At 39.7% G+C, this 22,912-nt stretch overlaps 2 protein-coding genes across 2 annotated transcripts in view; one reads left to right on the forward strand and one right to left on the reverse strand.

Moving 5' to 3' along the window:
- The window catches only part of LOC134673986 (pro-resilin), a 115,898-nt gene extending 105,718 nt beyond the window's left edge, over window positions 1–10,180 (reverse strand). Inside the window, exon 1 of the mRNA XM_063532049.1 lies at window positions 10,176–10,180. Coding sequence (XP_063388119.1) covers window position 10,176 — 1 coding nt within the window. The 5' untranslated portion in view covers window positions 10,177–10,180. The remainder of the gene's footprint in view (window positions 1–10,175) is intronic.
- Window positions 1–21,843, forward strand: part of LOC134673707 (vesicular acetylcholine transporter) — a 55,272-nt gene extending 33,429 nt beyond the window's left edge. Inside the window, exon 3 of the mRNA XM_063531710.1 lies at window positions 16,583–21,843. Within this exon, the coding sequence (XP_063387780.1) occupies window positions 16,741–18,552 (1,812 nt within the window). The 5' untranslated portion in view covers window positions 16,583–16,740 and the 3' untranslated portion in view covers window positions 18,553–21,843. The remainder of the gene's footprint in view (window positions 1–16,582) is intronic.
- Window positions 21,844–22,912: the final 1,069 nt, after the last annotated feature.

Here is a 22,912-nt window from a genome sequence, read left to right on the forward strand (position 1 = left end):
CTACTGCAACCAAAGCATTGCTTACCGTTGCTACAATAAAAAATGCTTCTAGTTTACCTCGCTTCCGAAGCTATCCCAATGCATCTTAACGGATAGTTTTTCAGCCAAAGTCAATTTTTTCGCGATCGGAGTTAGTGCTAAAGTCGTTCAGTATGACATCGCAGATGGCTTAGGATTAGGAAAATAGCCTGTAGGTAACAACCCTGGCCGCCTAGCCAAGGTTACAATCGCTATCGCTTCGACAACGAAAAGCATTATGTATCTCTATCACTCTTCCCCATTGGTGTGACAGTGACAGTTGCGTTTCGATCGCTACGGAGCGTTAGCGATTGGCATCTTGGCTACGGGGCCAGTTCCACTACATTCTCTAAATTGTCCCCAATTATTTATTTACTTACAGTAAATTGATGTTGCAAAAATACATTTTAACAAAAGACAATAGCAAATATAAAGTAACGGTATTAGGTATACTATTAAATATGTCTCAATCTGTAGGTATATAGGTTACAGTTAGGTACACGCAGAGCCCTACAGCTCTTTGATCATCTCCACCCGACCATTATGGTGGCGAGGAGTAATTGTTTTGATATCGCCTGCTGTGCGTTTGGTTCAGTGGGTCCAACTGGATTTATATTAATTCAAGGCCTTGTTTAAATTAAGGAATGGAATGAAGGAATGGAAAATAATTGTTTAATTATGAAGATATAGTTACTTTCTATAGATTGTTGCTATTATAGAAACCATTGCAAGCGCGAACTTTTGCCCAAAGGGTGTGGTATTTCGGCAGTTCCATGTGGAAATGTGACGAATCTTACACGTGACATAGGCGACATAGCAAAAAACTGTCGTTTCGCCAAAATAATTTTCAGTTATTAAGATTACAGAGTTATAGAGGTATGTCTGTAAGGTCTTTGGGCCTTTATTGCCTGACAATAAATGATATTTAATTTGATTTATCCATTGAAGTGTGTATAATATTTATCGTAGCCTAGTACCCATTGTACCCGATACTTAGGCTTAGTTTGTGTCTAAGTCGTTCTGAATAGAAAATTCATTAATAGCCACAGTCTAATAATTGTCTTGCATTTAAACTAAGACCTTAATGCAGCAAACTAAGGTCCATATCTGACTAGCAAGGAATCAACAGTGTGGGAACACAGCAGCTTTGCCTTTTGTCCCCGGATCTGCCGGTGGCAGCAAATACAGTAGCAATTACTAGCACGAGTTATTAAATAGTTTACCTTATGCTAACGTATTAAGGTTTGTTTCAGCCTGGATAGCAATGAACGGTGCAGGTTAGCTTTTGTTCTGAAGACTGTTGTTGGCAGGAAATTCTCTGACAATTACTAGTGTGAATCAATAGGGTTGGTGAAACATACAATATAACACAATATGACATATTCGTGCATATTCAAAACAATCCAATTAAATCTATGGAACACAAGGAAGAGAAAATTAGGAACTAATGAAAAACCAACTAAGGAACACATTAAATATGCTATGAAATATTTTTAAGATAAGGACAGACGCACGGACGGACAGACTGATGTTATGAAACTATAAGAGCTATGTTTTTGCCATTTTGGTCACGGAACCCTATAGAAATTATGTATATTGAGGCACCTTCGGCAACTTAGTTAACTATTCTAAGTTTTTAAATTCTCTGTACTTACTAAAAAGAGATTACAATTACTTGAAAAGATTGATTCAGCCCACTCAAAGTTTTATACACTTTAAACACAACCTATTTGCCATCAGTCTTGTATTTAAAAGACTGCATTTTCTCTCCCAACACGGTTGATTCGAGTCTGAAGCTGGCACCCCCGCGGCCGTGAGGGCACGGGCCCTCAAATTACCTCGCCCTACCTGCCCTTTGAGGGCCCGACGTGAAACGAACGGGGATTTCAAACATTTATAGATAGATTCTTTTTGTATTTCAACAAACGTCTGTATACCTGTGTAATTAATTTTTGGTAATTCGTTTCATGATTTGCGAGAATCAAATCCGTTTTATGTTGTTTTTATTAACTTGTTATAACGTGTTCTTTAGGACCTTCTGATTGCAATGGTATTTTTGTATATAAAATTTTTTTTATTTACCAATAACAAATAAAGTGATAATAAAAACAACATTAAAATTAAAACTAAAATTTAACAGAACTTATAAATAAAAAATGCTCCCCAGGTGGCCTTCGTTTGTTATGGTGCCCAGGAGGCTGGCAGCGTTTCCTTTTTGGATGGCCAGGCTTATTCTCTGGCCGAGGTAGCTGCCAGCCCTCTGGTCACCTGTGGTGTCGATGAGACGCTGGGACATTTCCTTAAATAAGGCTTTTGCGCTAGGCCCCCACGGTCCCAGAGTCTCTACGCCAAATGGCGCAAATATGTATCCCTCACCGAGGACAGCATATTTGCGCCGCTTGTTCTGTTCTGCGGTTGTAGCCGCAGCTCCCGCCCTGACGGAGGTCGCCTGTAGGTGGGACGGCGCCAGCGTGTCAACGCAGGTGGCGTCCCACACAAGCGTCCTCCCCAGCCTCCACGGAATAAGTGTCATTCCGTCGGGCCGCTTGCCGTCGTCACGTGCGATACCGTTCGGCTCAAGTATGGCCGGCACGCTAACGGAAGCAAGCGCCCTCCGGATGACATCATTCAGGGAGGCATGGCGAGAGATGCGGCCCGCGCTTCTCTGGCAGGATAAGCCGTGGTGGCCCAGCTCGTCAACATTGGAGCCACAGCGGCAGCGGTGGGGCTCATTAGTTTTGACCCCCAATCGCAGACTGGTAGCGAGTGTGAGGGTCGTTTTTTCTAGGAGGGTGCCTATGTTGGGGGATGGCAATGCATGAAGCCAGAGCCCTGACTCTGGCTCCGATACGGCTAGGAGACGAGCGCGCTCTGCAGAACTTTGAGTATTATCAATAAGTGCCTTTAGGGTGGCTCTGCAGAGGGGCTCGTCCCAAAGTTTTTGTGACTGAACGAAGGCTGGGATTGGATTTTCCGGGCAGGCTTGCGTCCAAGCAATTTTGGCCTCGTTCTGTATTTGGATGCAGATATTGTCGGAAGGAGGGCAAAAAATTTTATTGGCGAGATCTTGCGTGCTGTGGAAAGAGGACAAAAAAGCTGGGAGGGCGACGCTGACAACTTGCCGGATGTCCAGGCCGCCATGACGAATTGGCAAAGAGGCCTGGGTCCAGGCGCGGTTGTCTAGGTTGACGTTGAGGATTGATGAAAGTGTAACTTTAAGGACGGAATCTAGGGGTTCGATGAGATGAGGGTATTTCCAGACGGGGCTGCATCTAAGTATGTATGGTATTTTTTGTATTTCAAATTGTAATAAAATAACCAATTAGCGTTAGCATCATTCAACCTAAAAGTGCTATATAAATACCTATAAGTGTTATTCTATGGAACTTGCTTCTTCTTCCTGGCGTTATCCCGGCATTTCGCCACGGCCCATGGGAGCCTGGGGTCCGCTTGACAACTAATCCCATGATTTGACGTAGGCGCTAGTTTTTACGAAAGCGACTGCCATCTGACCTTCCAACCCAGAGGGTAAACTAGGCCTTATTGGGATTAGTCCGGTTTCCTCACGATGTTTTCCTTCACCGAAAAGCGACTGGTAAATATCAAATGATATTTCGTATATAAGTTCCGAAAAACTCATTGGTACGAGCCGGGGTTTGAACCCGCGACCTCCAGATTGCAAGTCGCACGCTCTCACCGCTAGGCCACCAGTGCTTCTATGGAACTTGCTAACTATGTAAATAAAAGTCACTAGTAAATTCATCATTCAGAGACAATTTCAATATGGCGGTTTGTTTACATAGCAAGTTCCATAGAATGACACTTTACGGTAACGCCTAGTAGTCGTCCTTTTCATCGTCTGTTACTTGTATACCTTTTTAGGGTTCCGTACCCAAAGGGTAAAACGGGACCCTATTACTAAGACTCTGCTGTCCGTCCATCCGTCCGTCTGTCACCAGGCTGTATCTCACGAACCGTGATAGACAGTTGAAATTTTCACAGATGATGTATTTCTGTTGCCGCTATAGCAACAAATACTAAAAACAGAATAAAACAGAGATTTAAGTGGGGCTCCCATACAACAAACGTGATTTTTGACCGAAGTTAAGCAACGTCGGGCGGGGTCAGTACTTGGATGGGTGACCGTTTTTTTTTGCCTTTTTTTGCATTATGGTACGGAACCCTTCGTGCGCGAGTCCGACTCGCACTTGCCCGGTTTTTTGTGTTAATTATACTAAATATATTTTCTTTTTTCTATAGTCAAAAATATGTAGATATACTTACAAAGAAACTTCACAAAAAATATTATAAAAAAGATTGACGTCATGTACAGTCGACGTCAAAGAGATCTTTACGACTAACGTTACAAAAAATTATTTACACGACTTTATTGTCATAGCATTTAGGTCGTGTAAACATTTTTTTGTTACTTTGGCTGTAAATTTCTCTTTGACGTCGACTGTACAAATATGCAACATAGTAATTCCGCCCCTAATGCCTCTGTTTGCTTTAATACAAATCTAGTTAGCGCCCCATCTAATTCGAATTCCGACCCCGTGTCCCGGTGTTTTTACTGCTAAGGGCCCGATTATTCCAAACAAGGCGAAAAAGTTATACGAAAAGAATAATATTGGAAAATTGTGCTAAGCGGGCTTAGAGAAGAAAAATCGCGTCGGAATTTTTTAAGTAGGTTCTTTAAATAGAAGAATTTTTGAGTTTATTTTTTTATTTATTTTTTTATTTTATTTATTTGGAGAACCAACAGCTATGACAATACCATAGAAATTATAATGGATACAGAAAGCCAATTATAGGAACTCACAGGTAGTAACATAATACTAAACTAACAGGTACTACTTATACTAAGGTTACGCACTATCGCAAGCACATATGTGAACAAAGCCAACACAAATCATATCTAATAAAGATAAATTGAAAGTTACAAAGATACTAATTAACAAGTAACAAAATGAGGACTATTAAAGTAAAAATATTAATAATACATTTGTAGGTATTTAAGAAGGCGACAACACGCTCACTCAATAGACTCGAAATATCTCTGCACTAAATTACGTCTCACGTTAGGGATTCTACAGTTGAATATATCAATATCAAATTCTTTAGACAACTCGTTAAGGTTACGACTGGCGCGCGTTAAAAAACTATTCTGTCTGTATTTGGAAGATGCATTTTTGATTGCTAATGGGGGATGATACCTTTTAGAACGAGAGGGGGTTTTGAAACACAGTTTACTTAGCAACTCGGGGCAATCGATTACACCATTAGTAATACTTATTAGGTAGCTAATATCGGCTACTTCACGGCGTTTTTGTAAAGGGACAAGGTGATGGTGCTTACATATTTTAAGATAGTTGGAAGAACTGTAGGGATATTTCAATTTAAAGCAAAGGTGTTTTACGAATTTTTGCTGAATGCGTTCGATTCTGTCTATATATGTATGGTAGCAAGGGTTCCAGACCTGAGAGGCATATTCTAACTTACTTCTAACATATGAACAATAAAGCACTAGTTAATTTAAGAAAAGGTTTTGTTGCTTGAAAGGTTTTAAATTTAAATCTAAAATTAAAAAAGAATTTAAATTTTAGCAAATGCAATAAAATAGGAAAGAATAACATGAAGATAAACATTGCTTTCTTACATGTCGAACTCTTTACTTTATTTATATTTTGTCATTTGATATGATTAACGATGACGCGATAGACCGCTCCGGGTCAGGGTCGAGGCGTCCGACACTTCGTTTTCTTTAGATATCATCACCATAGATATGATCACCGAGGCAGTCTACATCGATTCGTCTGCTTGTTTGCCTCCTCATCATCATCATCTTCCTCGGGTTATCCCGGCATTTTGCCACGGCTCATGGGAGCCTGGGGTCCGCTTAGCAACTAATCCAGAGAATTGGCCTAGGCACTAGTTTTTACGAAAGCAATTGCCATCTGGCCTTCCTACTCAGAAGGTAAACTAGGCCTTTTTGCCTCCTATATCATAAAAAAACGGGTTGCACTCCGGGAGTGCCGGGAGAAGTGAGAACTCAATGACATTGTAACAGTTCTGATTTAAACTTTCACGATTATTTAACATTATGAAACTACACAACGGGACTTAATCGCGTATTTAAGTCCGAGACCACGGGGACAACGCCGTCCTCATAACGTCGGAGGTTAATCTTAAAACTTAAATACGCGATCAAGTCCCGTTGTGTAGTTTCATAATATTGTAACAGTTTTTCGATCGTCACGTGTCCGTCTTACGAATCTTACGGTCACGTGACCTGTCGCGAGTTTAACATTTTTTTCCATCATAAAAAGACGCACAGCGCCGCTAAAGAAGTTTTCACTTCAAAAAGCCTACAACACACGCTCACTGGAGCAATGTTAAGCTACGTCGCAGGTTATTTTAGACGTCGCTATCGACCCGTCTGGCCCCGAGGTCACCGCGAATGGTCCAATTATTAGAGACTAGCAAGGTGTGCACTCGTATTTTTAGGTTATACTTACTGAAAATTCTAAGGCTTTCTAAAAAAAGATGTAAACTTTTTGTAAAGTAAGTAGGTAGGTGTTCGATTTCGATTCGATTTTGTTAAGTAAAGCCCTTTATAAGAGTACTAGCTGTTGCCCGCGACTTCGTCCGCGTGGAATCTTATCTTCAACATTTTACATCTTTAGTACCGTAAAATGGGGTGAGTTGGGTGAAATTTGACTTTCAAACCTCGATAAAATTTTATTTTTACATGTGAAAACTGAATGGTGTATATATAATAAGTGGTTCGGACGTTTGTATTTTAGTTTGTATTTCATTTTGGGTAGTTCCATTTAATAACTTTGACGATAAAGAGGAAAACCCAGCGCACCCCGTAGTGCCTCGTATTTGGGGTGAGAGGATTTTTCATACAAAGGTGATTTTGGAAGATTGTCGGATCGATTTTTTTTTATTATGCGTATTACTATAGCCCCATTTTAAATTGGAATACATTATTTTTGTAGCAGGAGCCTTAAAATCCCTTCTCACCCCCCTCTCAAACCTTCTCTCCCCATTCATAACCCAACTCTCCCCGCGAAACCTACTCGCCCCGTTTTACGGTACCTATAATTTTCATATCCAAGCAATGTTGAAATTAAGTACTTTTCTTTTATTTTATGAAGTTTTAAGTCAAGTGGATTTTGATGTTGGTTGCTGAAATTACTTTTCTTGTATTCATATATTCATATTCATATTCGTTTATTAATAATAATTCATATTACATGTCATTTTACAATGTTACATCAAAGTAGGTATAGAACAAAATAAATTTAAATTAAAATAAAATTAGAATTAGAACAATAAATAAAATGTCAAATAAAGATATAGGTACCTACGGTAACATAGGTAATAACTTAATTCATAAAGTCTGCAAAACTGTAAAAAGTGTGCTCTACAAGCCATCGTTTAAGCCTAAATTTAAAGCTGGTCAGTGACGGCGCATCTGTGACGTGTGGTGGCAGACGGTTGTAAACTGCTGGTCCCATTACATGGGTGAGTTTTGCGGATTTTGCCAATCTACGCTTCACGCCCACGAGTTTTCGGGCGTTTCGCAGGTTTCGTCCATGAATATCGGATCCACTCGAGTACTCGTCAAGGTGACATCGCACGTATGTAGCTACTTGGAAAATCACAATGGAGGGCAGAGTGAGTATCCCAAGGTCCTTAAAGTGAGGTCTCGCAGAGTCACTCTGACTCACTTGCACAATCGCTCGGACGGCTCTCTTTTGCATGCGAAAGACACGCTCCCATTCGGCAGCGCGGCCCCACAGCTCTGCGCCGTATTGTAGGAGTGAGTGTACAGTGGCAAAGTAACAAGACCGCACCACCCTCCTGGGCACCACTCTCGCCAGACGTCGCAGGGCAAAGCAGGCACTTGCTAGCTTGTTACACACTTTGCCTATGTGCGATTCCCACTGCAGTCCTCTGTCGAGCCCAAAACCCAGGAAGGTGGTATTCTGCACTTGACCCACTTGGACACCATCCACAAACACTCCAAGGTTTCTTGGGCCTCTACCCCCGAGATAGAAGTGGAGAAAGTGGGTTTTATTAAGGTTTAGTACCAGGCCATTGCTTCTAAAGTACTGTGACACCTGATTTGCGACTTTATTCAGACATTGCTCGAGTTTGTCAATGTCAGGTGCACACACTACCACGGCTACGTCGTCGGCATACATATATACTTCTCCCTCTACTATGGCTTCTGGAAGATCATTAAGAAGCGATGAGAAAAGTATATTGGATACCGACGACCCCTGGGCAACGCCCATTGTTGTAGATATAGGCTCTGACCTCACTCTGCCTCCATCAGACACAACCACCTGTGACCGTCCGCGCAGCATATCACATACGAGTGCGTGGGCCTTGCCTCCAATGCCGTAATGACGTAGCTTAATAGCGAGTACGCCGTGGTCTGCTACATCGAAAGCCTTCGATAAGTCGCAGCACAACGCTGCGACTTGCTGGCCACACTCTCGAGCATCCAACACACGGCGCACCAACTCGCGCGTCATCGCACACGTCGAGCGGCCCGCGCGGTAGGCGTATTGACGTTCGGACAGGGCATCAGTGGCTGTTAAAAACTCCATTAAGCGAGAACTAAGACCGTTCTCGAATACTTTTGCCACCGCCGGTATAATGGAGACGGGCCTGTAGGCATCAATGTCTTCTCTTTTTCCCTTCCCCTTAAACAGAGGAGATATTTTACTCATTTTCAAGGGGGAGGGAAACACACCTTCAAAGATACATTGGTTAAACAGACCCGCTAGTACTGGTGACAGGGGAGCCGCGGCGATGAATAAAAGCTCCATAGAAATTCCGTACAGGTCTTTCGTGGTTTTATGAGGAATAACTTTAGTTATTATACGATATACCTCTTCTGCAGAGAACAGCCGCAGGCGGAAGCAGCGGCCAGCGGGCGCTCGAGCAAGTTTTAGCGCAATTCGCACTTGTGACAAGTCTGCGTTCGGCGCACCGCAAGCCGCCGCCGCGCACGCGAACCGTTGGTTCATAGCGCTCGCTGCAGCCTGCTTGGAACCAAACCCTGCACCGCTCGAATTTACGACGATATCTGTGAAATCAGTCTGAGGGCGGCGTGATGATTGGCCCCGCTCCTTGTTAATAATTTGCCACATGGATTTTGAGGCATTTTGGCTCTTTGTAATGATATTAATATAGTGGTCATATTTACCCTGCCTTACTAACTCACTATATTTTTTGTGCGCAATCCAAGTAATGTTCTTTACACGTTCGTCATTAGGAAATATATTGCTAATTTTAATTATGTCAAAAAGTAATAATTTTGCATTAAAAATGTCATCAGATAGCCAGGTATGCTGTTTACGATTACATATTTTTTTAAGCGGGAAAAAAATTTCAAACTGATTATTGATTATATTAATAATGGACGTGGCCATCTGATCGGCCGTATGACCTCGACGACTCCACAGGTCATCCCAGTCGATGCTGTAAATGGCTTCAATAAAACCAGCTCGGTTCACATGAGTGACTGCGCGCGCCATCCGCGTCAGCGCAGGCGGTGCGCGAGCCCGGTATACCGCCTCGCAGCGCACCGCGAGATGATCGCTTATGTTAGTCGTCACAGGAGATGCATGCGTTACGCCAGCTTTGCAGTTAGTGTAAACGTGATCTAAACATGTGGATGAGTGACTAGTTATCCTTGTATTAAAATCTACTAAGGATATAAGAAAACTATTCTCATAATAGGTACCTCTACCTACTCGTATGCCCTTATACAAAGATTCAGGTTCCGCACTCACAGAATACCTGATCTCCATACAAACTTTCAACCCCTTTCTCACCACCTCGGGGGATGATTTTCAAAAATGCTTGAATTAGTTTTCATGTTTTTTAATTTAATACCCTTTTTTTGCAAAAAGTTCAAGTTCCTAGCTAAAAATTAAATTTACACCCCAAGACGAACTTTCAACCCCTTAGGGGTTGAATTTCCAAAAACGTTGCAATTACCTACATACTTTTTTTTGTAATCGGCTATTATGTCTTTCTAAGAAGTTTCAAAGCATTTGTAATGGATTCAAACTTTGAACCCCATTTTAACCCTGTTAGGGGATGAATTTTACAAATCGCTGAAATCACTTTGATTGTCTTCTAATAATATCCCCAAATAGGTACAAAGATTCAAATCCCGCGCTCGAAAAAATGTATGATATCCATACAAACTTTCAACCCCTTTTTCACCAGCTTGGGGATGAATTTTCAAAAACGCTGAAATTAGTTTTCTTGTATTTTAATTTAAAACGTTTTTACAAAGTTTCAAGTTCCTTGCTTAAAATAAAATTTGCTCCCGCAGACGAACTTTCATCCCCCTTTTAACCCCCTTAAGGGTTGAAATTCCAAAAACGATGCAATTATTTTTTTTTGTAATCGGCTATTATGCCTTTCTAAGAAGTTTCAAAACCATTTGTAATGGATTCAAACTTTCAACCCCTTTTTAACCCTGTTAGGGGATGAAATTTACAAAACGCTGAAATTACTTTTCCTGTCTTCTAATAATATCCCTAAATACAAAGATTCAAGTCCCACACTCGAAAAAATGTTTGATATCCATACAAACTTTCAACCCCTTTTTCACCACCTTAGGGGATGAATTTTCAAAAACGCTGAAATTAGTTTTCTTGTATTTTAATAATATATCTTTTAACGAAGTTTCAAATTCGTAGCTCAAAAGAAAACTTTAACCCCATACAAACTTTCATCCCCTTTTTAACCCTGTTAGGGGATGAATTTTACAAAACGCTGAAATTACTTTTATTGTCTTCTAATAATATCCCCAAATACAAAGATTCAAGTCCCGCGCTCGAAAATTTTTTTGATATCCATACAAACTTTCAACCCCTTTTTCACCACCTTGGGGGATGAATTTTCTAAAACGCTGAAATAAGTTTTCTTGTATTTTAATAATATATCTTTTTACGAAGTTTCAAATTCCTAGCTCAAAAGAAAACTTTAACCCCATACAAACTTTCATCCTCTTTTTAACCCCCTTAGGGGTTGAATTTCTCAAAATCGCTTCTTATCTCTTGTACACTTTATAAAAGCAATCTGGTGTGCAAATTTCAACTCTCTGGCTTTTGTAGTTTCGGCTCTGCGTTGATGAATCAGTCAGTCAGTCAGTCAGTCAGTCAGTCAGTCAGTCAGTCAGTCAGGACACTTGCATTTATATATATAGATAAGTAACATTATTTTGTAGGTTTGGTAATGGATTTGTATTCAACATAAGTACTATTATTTTACAAAATTTGCTCTTAAAGAAATTGCGAGTGATTGTAAGGCAAATTATACACCTACTTATAAACTACCAAAGTTATAGGTACTGATATTTATAGGAGTACGATAGATTATGATAAAAATCAGCCAAAACCTTATAACTTCGATGACATAGGTATTCAATGAATTCCGTTGAAATTGTATTCTTCTTTCTGGTCTTTTTGACCCAAGCAAAGTTTAACGTGAAAATTTTCTTTGTCTCGGACGCTGTTGCACTAGACAGGAAATTGCTCAGACGGGACTACACCTGCGACAAATAGGTTTACTAAAATGTCTCAAATAGACTAGATAATGAGGTGGACAGACAATGGACAGCACTGGCAATAACAGGTATATATTAAAGATTTTTGTTGAATACAAGCTATTATCCTCGACTTTTTAGGGTTCCGTAGTTTCAACAGAAACCTAGTACTCACCGAGACAACTGTAAGACATACAAACACAAGGTTGCGTTGTTATATCACAGATTTCCAATGGCCACCTCCTGTGTCCATCATCAGGTCAGTTCGATGGTACCAGCTAGGGTCAAACAGAAAACTGTGTTCTGGTCTTTCCTGTAGACATACACAAGAGTTAAGGGCTATAAAGGTTAATTTTCTTATTTAACCCTTATCCACGTGAAAAGGTCCCCCTTTTATTTAAAGAACTATGATAAAATCATTACTTACATGCCCACAAGCTGTTAACTATTGCCCACAGGAGAGAAAACTAGCGTGTTCGCGCGAACTGTACATTTTTTTCTCCTGTGGGCAATAGTTAACAGCTTGTGGGCCTGGGCATGTAAGTAATGATTTTATCATAGTTCCCTAAATAAAAGGAGGACCTTTTCACGTGGATAAGGGTTAAATAAGAAAATTCATCTTTATAGCCCTTAACTCTTATGTATGTCTGCAGGAAAGACGCGAACACAGTTTTGTGTTTGACCCACCATGATATTGCATTGTCGCACAGCTTACATAATTATGAGGTATGTGAAGTTTCAGCTCAATAGAATATTGGCAAGTGGGTTTACTTTAGCTTGCAAGATTTGACCCAAAAATTCGTACATACAATCGTTTGTAAAAATGTACGCCGACTGAAAGATTTTTTGATTATTATTTCATAGGTTTTGGTTATTGTCTTCTAAAAATAATGCCACCCCTTTACTGAAATTCCGTAGACGTATACGGTGTAGGGTGTAGGTACCTACTCACCTCAGCTGCACTAGGGGTACCGTAAACCATCCGTGTACCCGTGGGATTCTCGGGTAACGCGATCGCAAACACTCCACGAGAAAGCCTTCCATGCTCGTGGCTGGGTAATTCAAGAAAGATCTTACTTTTAAGATTTCCACGACATGATATGCCCTTTTTGCATTCGGTTTGGAAAAAGTTCTGAAGACTGAATCAATATTAGCAGACTTTATTATGTTTATTTATTATATACCTACTTAAGCAGTTTAATGTATTATGTTGTATTTTTCTGTTACTAATTTAGGATATTCGATTATACTTGTACTTATTTGTACGTGTACAAAACAGATTCACAATTCTCTGTTTCGAGAGGATTAATTTGTGACTTTCAAGAGATTAAAGCCTTTATTTAGGTATATTAATTTTTAGGGTTCCGTACCCAAAGGGTAAAACGGGACCCTATTACTAAGACTTCGCTGTCCGTCCGTCCGTCCGTCCGTCCGTCCGTCTGTCACCAGGCTGTATCTCACGAACCGTGATAGCTAGACAGTTGAAATTTTCACAGATGATGTATTTCTGTTGCCGCTATAACAACAAATACTAAAAACAGAATAAAATAAAGATTTAAATGGGGCTCCCATACAACAAACGTGATTTTTGACCAAAGTTAAGCAACGTCGGGAGTGGTCAGTATTTGGATGGGTGACCGTTTTTGTTTTTGCTTTTTTGTTTTTTTTTTGCATTTTGGTACGGAACCCTTCGTGCGCGAGTCTGACTCGCACTTGCCCGGTTTTTCTTATTCTTACTTAGCTAGGTACTATTTAATTTAGTACAATACCTACATAAAAAGCACTAGAATGAACTTTTTCAAGACTGCTAAAGCATGATTACAGCCGTGAAAACACACCTTGGCTCACAAATAAATAAACTAATTATTTTAGTCGACCATCGAAAAAACTCCATTACATAATAGCCTCTCGAACATGCGACGTAGGGGCGTTTTTCACCGCTCTAGCACGAACGAACACTCGATGCCCAAGGGCGCGTACAACTTCACTGAACATAATTGAACTATATGTGTTTGATATAAGGTTCACGAAAAGTCAGTGTATTTGTAAAGGGGCAGATGTAATCAGTTATGGTGCACGATAGGAAAGCACGCCATATTTCCTCTGGTGAGGACAAATTAAAATAATATTATAATTGTGGGGTGGATATGCTGATATTGCAATAATATTTTCCTTTGATACCGGACAAATGCGGCTATTGAATACTTCTGAAACTTTTGCTTATTTGCTTACGTTTAACATAAAAAAAAGGATATGATTTAGCCATCGGCTGGAGGATGTCAAGAACGCGGCTCTTGACTTGCCCCACTTGGCTGCCGGCCAGGCTAATGCGCAGCTTTTGCTTAAATAAATATGTGTAATAGTTAAGAAGTTTAATTAGTAGTTTATGTGACTGCTACTTAATAAAATACATTATAATACGAGGGTTTATGAAACCATCTCAAAGCGAATTTTATAGAAACATCACATGAGTATTTCAATTTCTAATCACGTACAGTTACATAAAGTCAATTAATATTTAAAATACACACCACGGTATAGTTGATTCAGTAACATTAAATTGAGTTTATAAAGTTAAAGCTCGGCGGGCCAAGATCGAGAGCCATCAGCTGAAGGATGTCAAGATCTTGGCTCTTAACTTGGCCCACTTGGCTGCAGGCCAGAACGAACGCTTATCATCAGCTTTTGCCCCAATAAATATCATAAGTGTAATCCGACGTCACTTTGTAAAAAAGTTTTTTGATTCTGATTCTGATGATTCTGGTACATTTAGATATATGTAAAATTATGATTGAGAAAAGAAGGTCAGAACGGCACGGCAATACATACACACTCATCTAAAGACGCAATACACGCAATTAGATATTTAAAAAAACCGGGCAAGTGCGAGTCGGACTCGCGCACGAAGGGTTCCGTACCATAATGCAAAAAAAAACAAAAAAAAGCAAAAAGAAAACGGTCACCCATCCAAGTACTGACCCCTCCCGACGTTGCTTAACTTTGGTCAAAAATCACGTTTGTTGTATGGGAGCCCCATTTAAATCTTTATTTTATTCTGTTTTTAGTATTTGTTGTTATAGCGGCAACTGAAATACATCATCTGTGAAAATTTCAACTGTCTAGCTATCACGGTTCGTGAGATACAGCCTGGTGACAGACGGACGGACGGACGGACAGCGAAGTCTTAGTAATATGGTCCCGTTTTACCCTTTGGGTACGGAACCCTAAAAAATGTAGTTAAGGCGCGTAGCTTGAGGAATGCGGATTGTAGATAGATCAATAAATTTGGATTCATTCAAATAAAGGTTATTACAATTAGGGATATCCCTGATGTGAACGCTAGCGACTAAACGGTGATTGCATTTTTCGCTGATTTTGCTCGACGCAGTCTTAAAAATATTTTATCTGTAACACGTGTTTTCGTTAACGCAGTATTAAGTTTATCCTGTTACTTAGTCATGACTACATAACTTTCTTGTCAAATGGGGCCCGTCATGACTCATGTTTCATGAACTGACGACTTTTATTTCCTTTGATGTTTAATGTGCGCACAAATGAGGCTTCATAAGATTGGGATGTGGGGAATATGAGCTGTCATATTATCTTATAGAATTGGAATATTATAAGATATTTTAAGGCTTCCGTTATTATAATTTTTTTCTCATTTTCGAGCGTATTCTTGGGATAGGTACTTAATAATAATGTAAGTGACAGCTTAAATTGTATTTTTTTTGTGTCTGTTCCTGATTTAAGGATATAGTCTAATACTGGGACTCACTACCACCAGTTTTGACATTGACATATTCACTAACGTCTAAGTAACTTACTTTTTATGCATCTCGCTCGTACTGGCATATTAGTGCAAGCGAGATGTATAGAAAGTAATTTAAGTAGACGCGAGCTAATATCTCAATGTCCAAACTAGTAGTAACCGTACTGGTTCATTTAAACAAGTCTTAACGGACTTAACTCCCCTTGTTTAGTAAGCGATGGGAGTGACCTGCACTGTCTCCATGCAAATTGGATTGCAAACAGGCCGATATGCCTCCGATAGAATGCATAATTGAAAGATGGACGTACTTACAATTTTTCTGTGACCCTTCAGCGATGAAACAAATTCATGCTCGTTATTTTTGATACCTACTGGAAAGAAGAACACTTTTAATAAAACCTGTTTTTAAATTGAGCATTAATACTTATACGGTTAGGTCATGGATAGGATAGCTTGGTGTAGCTACTTCAATCAGCATTGCTTTTATACGCCTGAAAGTCTTTTACACTTAATTAATGTTCTTCTACTCGTAAATATCGATATTATCTCTGCTTCAGACGGTCACATGTTTTAAAAAGACTATTAGACCAGTTTGTGGGTGAAGACTTTCACGCGTATTCGGGAAACGAGATAATCACAAGATCTAGAAACGATATAGAGATCAACTAGATTTACATTAGATATCGACTAGATTTGACTTGGATATCTAAGTCATAACTTGTCGAAATCGTTCAAGAGGGCCTCCAGAATCGCGGAAATGTCAAATTTGACATATCTATCTTACAAATATCTTTAAATTATCCATATCGTAACTTGTTGAGGTCTAGTAGAGATCTAATACATTTTCAGAACCGAGCCGTTTTTCATTTAATATTTTTACATACGTTTTTAGTAAAAATATTTTAATTATTTTCGACATTGAAATTTTTTGTGCCTAATCTATGATTATGATTTATTACTTCTTATCAATAGTGATTACCCTATGTGTTAATTGTGCACCCCTCTTATATCAAAATTTAACTGTGCTTTGTTCAAAAGGACTCTGAATCGTCTTTGGATAGAAGATGTTGACTTTACCGCTCGGGACTAAGGAACCACTCAACTAACAGAAACAAAGATCGACTCAAAATCCTTTTGAAACAATTCTCACCCGCCCCGTATGCCAACGAAATGATAACTCAATGATCATTTCTGTTTGTTGTCAGGTTCCGAAGTCCCGAAGGGTCGCGTCGGAGGCGGGGCCAATGATCACTGAGAAACGCAGACACGAGTCGACAGGAAGGGGACTCGGGCCCCTCCGAATATGGTAAAAGATCCTCGCGACACACATTGTATTTAGCCGAAGCTGTGAGAAACCTTCAAGATGGCCGAGGGACCGCAATCGATATGGCAAAAGATCGACAGCACCACCATCCCCATGGTCAACCTGGAGGTGAAAGAAGTGCGGGAGATAATTTGGGAGAAGACCCAGGAGCCAAGCGCGCAGAGAAAGATTATCCTGGTTATCGTGTCTATAGCGCTGCTCTTAGACAACATGTTGTACATGGTTATTGTACCGATCATCCCCGACTACCTGCGCTACATCGGCGCGTGGGGCGAGGCGGGCTACGACCACGTCGTCACCCTCGACCCCATCATAGAAGGCAACCGTACCATCATCCCGACCAAAATCATACCGGCGTCGCACGAGGGCCAAGACTCCGCCACAGGCGTGCTCTTCGCTTCAAAAGCGATCGTTCAGCTCATGATCAACCCGTTTTCTGGTGCCTTAATCGATCGTATAGGATACGATGTGCCTATGATGATCGGGCTCATTATAATGTTCTTGTCTACGTCGATATTCGCGTGCGGACGGAGCTACAGCATGCTGTTCTTCGCGAGGAGTCTGCAGGGGGTGGGCTCCGCGTTCGCGGACACTGCAGGTCTGGCGATGATTGCCGACAGGTTTACAGAGGAGCAGGAACGGTCTAAGGCCTTGGGTATCGCTCTCGCTTTCATCAGCTTCGGATGTCTCGTCGCTCCGCCTTTCGGAGGAGCACTCTATCAGTTTGCGGGAAAAGAAGTACCATTTTTAATCCTGGCTCTGATTTCACTTCTTGACGGATTTATGTTATTACTTGTGATGAAGCCGCTCAAAACGCAAATAAAGGAAGCCAACCAGCCGAAAGTGGCCGGCACACCGATCTGGAAACTTCTCATGGACCCATATATCGCCGTCTGCGCCGGCGCGCTGATGATGTCTAACGTGGCCTTGGCTTTCCTCGAGCCAACGATCTCCTTCTGGATGGAAGATAACCTCACTAAAGATAACTGGAAGATCGGTATGATATGGTTGCCAGCGTTCTTTCCGCACGTGCTCGGGGTAATTATAACGGTCAAGATGGCGAGAAAGTACCCTCAACACCAGTGGTTGATGGCGGCGGGTGGGTTAGCACTCGAAGGCTTGTGCTGCTTCATCATCCCATTCGCTAGTTCATACAAGATGCTGATGATTCCAATCTGCGGAATATGCTTTGGAATAGCGTTGATTGACACGGCTTTGCTCCCAATGCTAGGGTACTTAGTGGACGTGCGCTATGTTTCCGTATATGGAAGTATTTACGCCATCGCCGACATCTCGTACTCGTTCGCGTACGCCGTCGGCCCGATTATCGCCGGTGAGGTCGTAGAAGCGATCGGCTTCACAGCGCTCAACCTGTTCATCGCATTCAGTAACCTCATGTACGCGCCAGTGCTCATGTACCTGCGGCACATCTACGACTTCAAGCCGTTCGAGAACGAAGCCAACATATTAATGGCAGACCCGCCCGACAAAGAGTACCAGACGTACAGCCTGCAGGAGCAGCGGCCAGTGAATGGTGACTATAAGAATCATCTGGAGTACTCGAACGTGGGTGGAGAGCAGGTGCAGGAGACCAGCGTAGACGCGGGCAGCTACTCTTACGACCAATCGTATCAGCAGGGCGGGTACCAGAACAACCAGGGTTATAGCCAGGGTTATGACCAGCAGCAACAGCAAGGGTATCAGCAGGAGTATCAACAACAGGAGTACAATCAGCCGCGGCAGCTGCCGTCGCAGCCGCCGGCCTCGAACCCATTCCGAGCGGCCCCCGCCGCGCCGGCCGCCCCCGCCGGACCGGCCCCGGTTAAGAACCCCTTCCGGCAAGGCTTCTAGAGCCCTCATTCGGTGTTGTTGTCTTTTTTGAATTTACTTGTTGTGTAATTATAATATTTGGGTATAACTTCGATCACTGAGCCGCGGCGGCGGCGGTTGTTTCGTGTCTGACTAGATGTCTTTCATAGCTGTGCTTGTAATAAATAACGTATTGTAGATAATTTTACACTGCTCGCTTCGTCGGGTCCGAGACCTCGTTTTTTACCAAAATTATGATGCTTTATATAATTAGCATTGTAATGGTGCATACCACTACTTTGAAAGAAATTATTAAACTGATTGCGTCCTAAATACAATTCATGAGGACAGCTGGGTTAGGTTACTGAGATATGTCATACATTACCGCTATAAATAGCTCATACGTGTAGTCAAAGTCCCAAATGCCTTATAATGGTCGTACTATTATCGTTTATTTATAGTATAATGACGTTTTTCCATAAAAACTGCCTCTTATTCTCTCTTGGTAGTCATTTTAATAGAAACTGATCATGTCAGTTAAATTTATCGTACCTAACAAATATTTTTTATAGTGAAACATCATTTTGGGTTTTGGGCTATAAAAGTTACACAATGGAGAATTAACGTCAAGGGTTTCAAAGGGAAGACACTATTTATTGTCTTGAGAAGACAAATGAGACCCTTTCAAATATTTGTGGATAGGCAGTGGAATTTACGAAGGTACATATTGTGAAATCTCAGGCAGCAAACTAGCGTCAAAAATACTCCAAACAGAAGGTCACGACGAGCGCTACGGGGCGAGCAGTTGCCTGTTTCTTGTTGATCTGTATTGTTCTGGATATACTAATACATACCACTGTTGAATTTGCCTTCGATTAGACATAGTTATTAATCGGATCAAACTATATTTAAATGGTACATTAAATTCCCAGAATCTAGGTAGCAAATAGTCTCGGTTAAGGTAGATGTTTATTTTTACATATTAATGTTTGGGGAGCAGTGGGGTAAACGCACTCAAAATCACGTGAGGGCCTAAGATGTCATATATATTACTAATCTTCTGGCACTTACTGTAGTTAATTTTTGTCACATTGTTAAATAATATCGCGTTAGAAAATTCAAGCGCTATCATGTTGTAAATGTTTTGACATGTGACCGAAATTACATTTGCGTTTATGGACTCGCTTAATGGTATTACCAATTTAAAATAAAAGTAAAATTATCAAAAAGTACATATATGTTTTGTACATAAGGTTCATTGCCGTCATTTTGTCGCCTTTGACTGTGAATATATCTTTACTAATTAAGATACAGATTAAGATGTATCCTATGCTATATCAGCAATATTAGAGTAAGATCTAGTGTATTGCTTATATCAATTCTCATAAACATATTCAATTATTATATCAATTAATTTAGGTTCAACCAACTTGTGATAAAGTTGCAACCAAGGTAACGAAACATATCAGAATCTTTTGATTCACGTAGGATAAGGGTAGTTTTAAATTATTTCTAAGTGTACAGTGTAGTCTGTGTTTTGGTATATTGATGGTAGAAACGCGGGAGGGCAAGATATTGCATCCTTCGGTGGAGAGAAACACCCTGCTTAAGCGTGTAACCATAAATTGATGTCATATACTATAAAGCATATCATAAAGCAGGTCACAAATAAGACATTTGAATCCATATTTGCCTAACTGTTTCTACTCTCCGAGGATATATTTAACGGTAGACTGTATCACAGAGTCAAATTAAAGGAAACTAAAGATAATTGTACAAGAAAAAGTGACGCGCCCGATATGTCAATTGAAAGAGTGTATAAAGATAAAAGTGAATCCTATTATGAATATTGTCGTTCTTATGACGACTAGGGATTCAGTTGTTCTGACGACAGATCCCCGAAACTGTAAGGTACCCATTAACTAACCAGTAATTAAAACTATGCTAGAATTATGTATCTTTACAGGGTGAAACATTTCTAGAGACTGAGCTGAAAGGATAACACCTAAGTGATCAATAATCGAATGTGCAGATAACATATACCATGAGGTGATTTATGTATGTTTTGTGTCTGTTTTAAACAATAAAAGCTTAAATTCACCAAATATAAAAACTAAACTAACTGCTAAAATATATTGTGAACTTGCTATAGCTTTGGATAAGGTTAGGTACTTATTACTGTTGTAAAATCACAATATGAGAGAAATTTAATGACCTCTCTTTATTAATTTATTCAGTATTGTTACCAAACACGTTCAATTATCCCTCTAAAGTAATTGTAATTCGCAATAGTAAAATCGCTAGTACATATCGTACAGTTTTAGAGTGCCTCAGGGGACGTTACTGGGTATCTTACTCTAAATATACCACGGTACCGTTTGAGTTGAAGTGTTGGACTTAGTCATAGCCTGGAGAGTACAATAGCAACGTTAGAGCTCCTCCTGCACTTTCTGTTCGCACAACTTGTTATGCACATATAACATAACATTAAAAAGTGCACATAACCGCCATGGAGCGGTCTAATCAGACATTTTGACTGACACTTTAAAATATAATGTAAGTTTATAGTCAATTTTTGTGTCAAATTCTCCCGAAATTCAATTAATTAGTAGCACAAGGTGACATTTGTCGTTAGTGAGGCGTTCGTGGGTGCAATTGACGTGAATATGACGATTAAATTCTTTAAGTTGTACTTGAGTGAATGTCTAAAAGACAAAATTTTGTTCTACTAATATATTTGTCGTAAACAGTGTTTTGTACATGTTTAAAAATACATATTGATAATATTAATGATAAACCCACTAGACAACATGAACAAAGATAATTTAGCAAAAAAATAAGAGAGAAGGATGAGGACGAATACAATAACATTAACGATCGAGTAGAGGCAAACTACAAGAAAATGGGAAAAGCTAAAAAGAAGAAAAAGATAATGAAAGTACTTACACTAATTTTATAAGAAAGTGACATCAATAACTAATACAAGCACATAATTAAAAATTTGTGTAAGTACTAGCTCGAGCAAATCACTGTTGATGACATCTATTTATTTCTGACGAGTTTGTACAAAGTTGCCAGCTTCTAAAGCAAAATTAAAATTTGTATTATTAAGCACATGTTTTATGTCAATTCAGTCATGAACGCTAGTCGATGTGTTTAGTACTAGGTGTGCGTTATATTTTATATCGTGCAAATTACTGTTAGCAATAAAGGAACCGATATCACATACATATCATTAAATGTAAGGATATACATATACTGCGCTAGTTTTATATATTATCTCTTTACGTAGAGCTATATTGATATTGTGGTTTATATAAGATAGCTTTTGGAGATTTACGCTACGTCTTACGTAGGCGAACAACGCGCGAACGCGGCGCGGCGCGGCGCGGCGAAATCAATCCTTTGATGCCCATAGAAGTGTCCTACGTAAGCGATCTCGTTGCGAACGCGGTGCGGCGCGATTTGCACGCGAATGTCAGGCGGCGCGGCACGGCGCGGCGCGGCGGCGGCCGCTTTCGCCGCGCCGCGCCGCGCCGCGTTCGCGCGTTGTTCGCCTACGTAAGACGTAGCGTTAGATATTGCGTGACTATGGCATTTTAAACTATTATACGTATATTTGTTTTAAATAAATATTTTCAAGGTTTAATACAAATTACACTTGTAATTTTAAAGTTGTACAGACGGTCAGCCTTTAATTTTATTGTATTTTTCTTTATTTACGTAATAGAATATGCTTAAGGTGATCTGATGTTTATGTTGCAGATAATTAATTTGAATTTGTTACAACACAAAAACAATTAACTAATATAATCAGTTCATTAATATTCAAAAAGCTTAAAATATTCAAAGTAATTACAAGACCTTAAGCAAACTCCTTTCTGTAATTACTAAAATTTTACTATTCTATTTTATAAATATAAAAATAACATATGTTGCTAGTTGGTAGGGCTTGTCGAAGAGAGACGCACATTTACACTTTAGGTATTATGAGTGTTATAAAAAATATTTTTCATTTATAGTGCTTTAACATTTATTTAATATCCTCAAAATTTGTATGAAATATCATTTATTTTTTTTATTTTTTTTGTTTATAACATTATTTATAAAAGAGTGACGACATCAATTTCCTTATGCTCAAAAATCGTAAACATATCAGAATTTTACAACATTTTTGAACAAATTTACTTATTAATAATTATTGTCGGTAAGGGAACTATGACGTCATATTTTTTTTTAATGTCTACATTTTTTTTTATCTGTCCAGTAATTGAATAAATTGATGGTATTAATTTAGTTAATTCTAAATAACCTATAAATGTAAGTAATTAATTAAATATTATTCGATCTTCATGAATGTACGTGTTAATTTTGGAATGTAAGTGTAACTGATTGGCTGTTT

This window comes from Cydia fagiglandana, chromosome 2, assembly GCF_963556715.1.
Source record: "Cydia fagiglandana chromosome 2, ilCydFagi1.1, whole genome shotgun sequence".
Taxonomy (NCBI): Eukaryota; Metazoa; Arthropoda; class Insecta; order Lepidoptera; family Tortricidae; genus Cydia; species Cydia fagiglandana.